The 9180-nt window shown below is 36.3% G+C and overlaps 1 protein-coding gene across 2 annotated transcripts; it reads right to left on the bottom strand.

Moving 5' to 3' along the window:
• Positions 1–1160: 1160 nt before the first annotated feature.
• On the bottom strand, positions 1161–6172 carry LOC114263081 (potassium channel KAT3-like). Of its 2 annotated transcripts, XM_082872281.1 has the most exons (4): positions 6044–6172; positions 3489–3728; positions 2706–2804; positions 1161–2631 (listed from the first exon to the last, which is right to left on the bottom strand). In XM_082872281.1, exons 1-4 carry the CDS (start codon positions 6107–6109, stop codon positions 2521–2523), a joined length of 516 nt encoding a protein of 171 aa, XP_082728407.1. In that variant the 5' UTR covers positions 6110–6172; the 3' UTR covers positions 1161–2520. The 2 variants fall into 2 exon arrangements, 1 of the variants encoding a protein (XP_082728407.1); XR_014331192.1 differs by lacking the exons at positions 1161–2631; positions 2706–2804 and adding an exon at positions 2828–2959.
• Positions 6173–9180: the final 3008 nt, after the last annotated feature.

The following is a 9180-nucleotide window of genomic DNA, read 5'->3' as shown; positions in this document are numbered from 1 at the left end:
AAATGCTTTTAAATGTGCATCTTTGCATCCTCATCCCGTTCTAGGCATTCTTAGGCCTAGTTTAAGGCATCTTGTTGAGGATATAGATGTAGAACACACCGAGGCATTAGGGATTAAGTTATGAGATTTCCCAACTGTGTAGCTTAGTGTGTTCAACCTGTTAACTGTGTAGGGTTGGCAACTGGGGAGACGCGCTCTAGCATACTGTAGCCCAGAACTCTGTGAGTAACAATTGTGTAAAGATATGTTCAACTGATTATCTTTTGAATACTGAACTAAACTGTTTACTGAACTGGTATTATTTACTGAATGAATGTATGTCCTTTATTTCTGAACTGTACTGTGGCATCCTTAGTACCTACTGTTTACTGTTACTGTTACTGCGACAGAATTCTCTGTCGGTTCCCTCGTGGAACCACTACTGTTTACTGACTGATGGCCATCATTACTGTTCGGTCTTTTAAGACCTACTGTTACTGTTATACTAATGGATGTACCACATATGACTGTTTACTGTACTGAACAACTGAAATACTGATTGAATTGAACTGTTTTCATTACTGTAAGGACATTCATCCTAAACCCCTTTACGCTTTATGTTATTCACTGGGCTTTAGCTCACTGCTCATATATATATGTAGGTGTACAGGCACCAGATCGGAGCTAGGAGCGTCAGGGTTAGACTCCAGTTTTGTCAAGCCAGCCTTTGTGCCTCACTGCGAGGTTCCGAGTTGCCATGCTATGGCTTGGGGGTGTTTTGTTTGTTTTCCCCCTTCTGTACTGTTTTACTGTTCTGTACAGACCGGGTGTTACTGTACTGTTACCAAGGGATTAGGTCCCTGTACTGTGTGACTGTAAATTTTGTACAGACGGAATGTTTTTTGTACTGTTATGTAGGGTTGAGTCCCTAGTTGAATGGATGTAAGTATTGTACATACTGTTCTGTACTGTTTATGTATGAATGCATGGAAAAATCTTTTGCATACAGACTGTCACAGCTCATTGGACATTGTTTAATTACTGTATTGGCTTCCGCCAGGCCCTGTACTCTATTTTACTGTATTACTGTATCTGCAGGCCTTCGGTAATCTCGGATTACTGGCCGGTTACGGTGCTAAACCCATAGGGCCGGGTTTGGGTCGTGACACGTACACATCTAAAGTAAATTGTCAAATGTGTAAAATTTCAGGTATCTTTCTTTATAGGCACAGGTAAACTCAGATTCTGATTTATTATTGATATATGTTTTATGCAAGTCTATGTCCAAGGCAAAGAATTACCTCTGTATTGAACTCATCCAACAAATCTTTTACAAATGGCATCTCTTCGAGCAACTCGTTCTTTAATCCCTTCAAATACTGAGCAAGGAATGCAGGTAGAGTCAGTCAACATAAAAGTTTATTTGCATGTGAAGCTAATTTAAGGGTTGGGTGGGGAACTCTGATAGTGGAAACACTGGTGGATGGCCCATCAAATTCAAACCTCGCCACGTGATGACCTAAAAATAGTTTTCCAATGCTTAGAAAAAAAAATTGTTTTTCAATTTTTTGGGCACTGTGTGTACAGTTTCCTGGGAGAAGTTGGTAGTTTAATCACTAACTTCTTGTGCTATGTACTTGTCAAATGTATCACTGATAATATCTAGAAACATGAGGAAATATAACATTTTTAAAACCTCAATTCTCAATAATATAAAAAAATTCCAGACCTGTATAAAGTTGGAGATTATTATCTTTCCATCTGGATTATGTGGCTGCACCATTTGCTTGAATTGATGATGACTAATCTGGATGACCTGAGAAAGTCTCTTAGTTCTCACCGTAAAAGGTTGTGGGATATTAAAAAGTACCCCTATTTCTCCTGCCATGTCTGCAACCCCTAATTTTGACAAGAACTGGAAATCCCATTTGAACTAAGTTAACATTAAATACAACTCTTTGTTCTGTTAGTTCAATGATTCAAATGTAGAAAAAATGGAATAACTAGGATTTATTTCAGCAGATAGGAAACTTTCATCAGTTTGGTCTCATATAAGATCATCTTGTGATTTCCTTCGTTGAATGGATTTTTTTTCTAGTGAAATTTCTACATATTACAATTTTTAGATTGGTGTTTGTCATTCTTTGCCTTGCATGTTACATAGCAACTACAAAGGTTACTGCTTTCCTATGACAAATCAAAACTATATGCAACGTAGCTGTGAAATGAAACCACAGTTACAGATTGGTTTTGGCTCTCCATTTTATTTTCTTTTGAAGTAATATGTTTTTGTGTGCAAGTAATTGTGTATGTGAGACTCAATGTGGGTTGATTAGTAGTTTCCTGTGCATGACAGATTGTGTCCCATTACAATCACCATCATTTTCTAGTTTTACCGTTCTACATTTTTTTTCCCCCCCTGCAATAGGTGTTTTTCCATAAAAAAATTGTGGATCTTTGTAGAAACAAGGACCTTGATTTGTCAGTCAATGCAGAAGTTCATTACTAATTTCTTAGACATGGTCAATCATGCATCTTCCGTTATTGTTTTTTGTCTTTGCAATACTCACGCACTGAACATATCAGCTCCATTTCATTGAAAAAAAAGTAAAACCATACCTGCTCCTTGCCATTTTTGTATATCACGACATCCTACATGTCAGATGGTCAGATTTTGCTTCTGGTAGTGTACATAGAATAACATGTGAAAGGAGAAGTAACCATACCACTACTCCAGATACTAGAATGTAGAAATCCGTAGGTATCTCATTTTGTAAGTTGATATCAACCTTTGGTGGAAAATATTTTGCTTTCATTTCGGACACCTAAGAGGAGAAGATGCCACAAGATGCTGCTTAATTAGATGACAATCTGGTAACTCTGAATTTAAAATTTCCACATTGATTTTGGCTCCTGCTATATGGACTCATTATGCATCCTGGATGTGTGTATGGACTGTCTATCAGACACTTCTTCTTCCCTATGTAGGACATGGAGACATGATGTTTTAAGTATCTGAATTCTTCTTAAACGTTTACACTAAAATGTTATTGTATCATATTATGTTTGACATGGATGCCTCTAGCCTCGTATTGGTAGTATCCATGGAACAAAAGAACAATTTAGTGAAACATCATAATGAAATGCTGGAGCTAGGAATTGTTTACCCTTTTTTTTTCCCCTTTCTAAACATGTATGTATTTTTCATGGGTACTTCACCCTACTTTGGAATATTCATATATTACCAACAATATATACATATATATATATATATATATATATATATTCTTAACAAACATTCTCTTGGCTTCAAGGAACACATAACTGATAGTTTGTCTATTATTATGTCGTGTTGAGTCTGAAACAGGTACTTCACATTTTGAAGTGTCAATGTGCTCAGTTAATAATATTCTTATTGTTGTTATTGTTTTGTTGCTATTAAACTAGAGTAATTACTATAATATTGCAACATGATCTATAATGTGAAGGAGAGGGAAAAGATATTGTACCAGTTGGATGATAAGGTCTTCAGAAACTCCTTTGAAGAGATAGGCATTTTCCACAGTTCCATGAAAAAGATGCTGAGCAATACTTGATCTAATTGCCTTAGGTAGGTCTTCAAGCACTTCCTCCTGCTGTAATTCTGCTGTCCTAAATTTCAGTTGCATATTTGCCAGCATTTGCTCTTTCAAACTTTTCGGAAGTCGATTCTTGCTTGCATATCGCAAAATCTGATTGATGGTGTCCCTCTATAAAGCCATTATTAGATAATACTCATAATAGTGTAGTCTAGTAGATTGGGGAGGCACACTTCTGAAAAGTTGAGGGTCTGGTCATTTTGATTCCCTCCCCACACTAGAGAAAGAGAGAGAGAGAGAGAGAGAGAACCGTGACTCCAAAAGTCAAATGCGTTCATAAAAAGGGTTTTAGAGGAATTACCATGGCAAAGGTTCGGACTAAAATTACCATGGCAAAGGGTTTTAGAGGAATTACCAAGGCAAGGGTTTTAGAATTGTATTTCCATGAACAACACATAATGAGAGTGAAAATAAAAATTCAAAAGACTCAAACCCCATTATAGAATAAAACACAACTAGAAACAATCTACTATCACTAAGACCACAAGCTCTGCTTAAATTGTTGTTCTTTTGTTACCTAGAACCAACAAACTAATTAATAGGCACCAATCAAAACATGAACTGATTATATTCAAAACCTAAATTCTGGCCATGTCATAGAGATGGCAATGAACATGACACTAAAAATCCTGTCCAGTAGAAACAAGCTCTCCATAAGATAACAGAGCCATCATTGTGAGAGAAGGTAAAGAGAGCATCAATTCATGTCAAACACTATTTTCTTTTCTGTAAAAAATTAAAAACCTTCCGGGAATAACAGTCAATCTCTGAACCCCATACAAGAAAGTCACTTTTTTCCAAAATCTAATAGAGCCAATCTTTTACCATAACATTAATTTTTAGTACAACGGTAAGTAAACCTTGTTATTATTATCAAAGAACCTATGTTGGCATACTCACACACTAGGGGAAACCAAACCAGCCCTTTGCCGCAAATTATTAAAAGAATAAATAAATAATGGTGCGGCAATGACATTATGACAAGAAAACCTTTGCTAGAACCAGTAAGCTAGCCACTTAAGATATAAAGGTAGATGCAAAGTACACTGCTCACATAGGCATAAAATATTCATTCAAATGCTCAAAGCCCTTACAACATTAATCTAGTTCTTACAACTCAAACACCCAATATAAAAACAAACAGCAAATTCATTTCATCTATCCATCAGTTCAAGCACAGAAAGGGACAGATTCCACAGTGCATAAAAACAAACAGAAAAACAGAGAAGAGAAGGGAGGAGGGGGATATAAATATATATATATACCGAGAGAGAGAGAGAGAGAGAGAGAGAGGCTAAACAAGGGTTTCAGGAAGAAGAAAGAGAAGAGAGAGTTGAAGCAGATTACAAATTGAAGCCAAGTTCAAGTCGAAGTAATTGAAGCAGACTGCGTCCATGGACCTTTCTTCTAGTAAGGCGAAGCAGACTGCATCAATGGATCTCCACCCATTTAATTGATTGAAGAAGTGTTTAAAGAAACCCTTCCCCTTCACCTACGTCTCCCTCTCTTCTTAGAAACTGTGTTTTTTTTCTTTTCTTTTTTTTGAATTGTATCAGTCTATTTGATAATAAAAAAATAAATTAAATATTTTTTTTTTCACAAGTGGTGCCAAAAAAATTGGGTTTCGGTGCCTGAAGTATTTTGGGATACCATTCACAACCCACATAGTAAGTCGTAAAAAGTGACTTATTTTTAATGACTGGCAGACGTGTGCCGTATATAACTGATGTATTAACGGCATGCTATATGTATGTCGTAGAAAGTTTTATCAATTACGGCACGCAATGCAACCCGTGAAAAAATTATCATTTTTACCATTAATGGCCTACGCAATAGACACGTCATGGTTAGTCTATTATTTATGACATGCAAAAAAAGCAAGTCGTAAAAGTGAGAAATTACGGCTTGCATGCATTGTATGTCGTTGATGTGGTGCCGTAAAAAGTCAATTTTGTTGTAGTGCAAATAGTTTATAGCAAATCTAGTTCACTCTAGACTTGGAAAAAGCCTCGAATTCCCAAGTTCAAAAGCAACTAAAGATCCCTCATATCTTCTAGCTGACAAGAGCTTGCATAAGGAAACAAAATTGCAGTTTCTGCACCAAAACCTAATAAAATTAAGTCTGAACTATACCATTACTGATTAAAAAGAGAAAAAAGCATCACATAATTAACTTCAATACAAGTAACCACTGGCAAATGACAGTAAAGTAAGAAATTCGAGTTCCCTATTATCTCATTAAGTAGCTGAATCCAAAAATAGAATAAATTCTAGATAGCAAAATGATGTTTCACCCTATATGCAAAACAACTATGCCACGTAAACCAAGATTATGCTAGGCACAAAATTCTGCTAAAGCTATAAAGGTTAGGATCAGTTGATACCAAAAAATTAAAATAATCCTGTGTAAGGGAGATATTACTGACATGATAGAATGGTGGCGAACTGTTTAGTCCCCCTCCTTTAGAACAGCAGCAGCAACAGCCTCCCATTTCTATTCAGTTATCTTTATTGTCCACCAGAAGCTATCAGCAATTTAGTCATTATGTTCCTTCTGTTTGGCATAAGAAAAGGAATTCTATTAGATGAAAAATGCTTGGCATAACACAAGGACATTCTATAGATCAAAGGTAAACAATGTCATAGTTAAAGCCCAAAAGAAAACTGCTTTTAAAATTAGGACCGACTCAAAAATCATCAATAAATATCAAATAACATGTGAAAGGGCATCTGAGACAAGTATAAGATTGAATCAGCACAGATATACACACAAACAACTGCAGTACATCAGTAATAAGACACTAACTTGATGGGTGAGTGAATGCTTAATTGTGTGGTGTATACCCATTTCGATTCAGTGGATATGGGTTCTGATACCCAGTTCTTGTACCAAAAATTTGTTCTCTTTGTCGGCATTTTCTGCTTCTCTGTCTCCACCTACTTTTTTCCTCTTTTCGATTTCTTCAAGAGATAACTTATCAGGTATTTCAAAACTCTTGTCTTCAATTTTCTTTTTCTATTTTTATGGTAATTAAAAAAATCTTACTTGTTTTAAAATCTTATGTTGTTTCTGATTATTTTGTCTGTTGCAGATTCAAAAGAAATGACAAGTCATCAGAGGACAACTCAAACCAATCGAAGGTTTCTTCTGCAGAAAACAGTCTTAAAGATTCGATTCCTATTGAGCCAAAAACAGAGTTACAACCGTGGATATACAGGGGTCGAATCCAAACAAGAAGACAAATGAATTTTCGGATGGGTTTGACCAAAAACAGACACCCTAGTTCTCTTTCAAATTCAAGTTTCCAACTTTTGAAGAATTTAATCAGAACAGGAAAAAAAATGGGGGTTCTATCAGCTTTGAAGCAGCCCCAGATTCGAGCATCGCTAAGTACGAGTTCATGCCTGTTGTCAAGTGTTCAAGTATATATATATATAACAACAGCAACAGCAGCCTCTCACAGCGAAAGGAAGAGAAGAGAGATGAGATGAGTGCCTTACCGTCGAACTAGTCTCGCCGCCGAAGATATGAGTGCACCATTCGCCTCTCACAACAATTGATTTTGATCCTCCCTCTATTTTGAGTGCATCGTTCGGCTGTGATCCTCTCTCTGTTTTGGGACACTGCAGTAAAGCTTTGAAGAACCTCGAAAGGGCATCAGGACTGCCGTGTTCGCCTTCAATCACCACAGCTATTCGGCTAATTAGCAGTCAATCAGAACAAGGTTTGAAGAGCCCCTTTCCCCTTCCAACGAATTTTGGAACCTTATTTCTTGTCCCTCTCTTTCCTCTATGTTACTTTATCATTATAACCCACTAGAACCAGAGAGGCAAGAGTCAGTGTATCTAAATCAGATAAGAATTCAGATAAGCACTGAAAAGAGCGAAAAATCCATATTCATGGCTTCAATAATTATTGGCAATCCCTAATGGAGGTACATAAAATACATTTAAACATATTGGCAATCCCTAATTGAGGTACATAAAATACATTTATCTAGAATTTATATGTGCCCTTAATCTTTATTTTTTTAGTAAATCTGTTACATTTAATATTTTCTGTTAATTGTATATAAAGCAAATAACATGAACGAGTTATTAACTTAACAAGACTATATTCAAGTACTCATTTTTTCATAGCTAGTCTGAAAAAATAATATATGGGACACTATGTGTCTGAGTAGTTTTCAAAATTAGGAAAAACAATGAAATTAGTTTTGAAAATTAGGAAAAATAAAGATTGAAAAATAGAGAAATCGAGTGAGGGAGAGGGAGAGGGAGAGGGAGAGGGAGAGAGAGAGAGAGAGAGAGGATCTATACCTGAAAAGAGAAAAATAGAGAAATAATCGAATAAGCAACGCCGATGGCACTGACGATTGCTCGGAGGAGAACGCGGGTGACATCGGTGGCGGCACTGAAGGAGGAGAACGGATGACGTTGGTGGCAGCGCTAAAGGAGAAGAAGGGGGGCTGAAGACAGAGAACGTATGTTTTGCAAGAGAGGGATGAGAGGAAAACTGAAGCACCAAAAAAAAAAAGAAGGGGGAACTAGTAGGATTTTTTTTTTTTTCATCACCGCCAATATCACAAAGTTCTCCCTCCAAAATTGGTGATAAAATAATTTTCTCCCCAAAAATTTTAAAATGTTAAAATAATTGACGACAAAAATATATTCTTCATCAAATAGTTTCAAAATATTTAAAATCAAATTTTTCAAAAAAAAAATATTTAAAATTATTGGTGACAAAAATATATTTCTCACTAAAAAGATTAGAGGAAAAACCTTTGGTGACGAAATTTAATTTTTCCTCACCTAAAAAGAAGTATTTATTGACAAAAATAAATTTCGTCACCTATTATTTTTACTTTTTTTATTATATATAACAAAATTTTATAATTCGTCGCGGATTATTCTTATTTAGTGACGAAATTTATTTTCTTCACTACTTTCGTTACCATAGGTTACTTAAAGAACTAATTAACTTGTGTTTTGTTTTGAGAGTGAGAGAGAGAGAGAAAAAAGGAGAAAGGAAAATTGATAAACAATAAAAAGGGGAGGGGGGAGTTAGTAGTCTATTTTTTTCATTACCGCCTGTAACAAGCCCGCGGGGGGACCTCGCTACAGCTCGGACTCGACTTTGTAGTCACGGTTCTAAGTCTGAACCAAAGAGTCCAAATCCGGCAAATCGTTTTGAGAAAAAAACAGATTTTTGAAAGAAGTGCCAAACATGGACTGCTTTGCCAGATACAGAGTCGCCACCTAAATATTTTATTTTGGAAAATTTAGGAAACCCTGACTCGGTGCCAAAAGGCCACGTGTCCGTCATCACCAAAGTTGCCTCGGTTCGGGAACTTGGGTACGATTGGGGAAGGTCACTTCGTGAGCACCCCCGCTCGCCCGGTCATAGACCGGCCTCTACTAACCATGATATCAATTTTTGAAAACATTGTATGTTCTTATTCCGGTTATTAGCCTAGGTTACTATGTGATGCTCGCAGCATATAAATATAGACTGGGTCGTCCGAATTGGAACAAAACATTTCATGCTTGTTTATTTGAAAAT

Source organism: Camellia sinensis, chromosome 1 (assembly GCF_055761805.1).
Source record: "Camellia sinensis isolate YWXY chromosome 1, ASM5576180v1, whole genome shotgun sequence".
NCBI classification, from domain to species: domain Eukaryota; kingdom Viridiplantae; phylum Streptophyta; class Magnoliopsida; order Ericales; family Theaceae; genus Camellia; species Camellia sinensis.
This window is presented reverse-complemented; position numbering and strand designations above follow the sequence as displayed.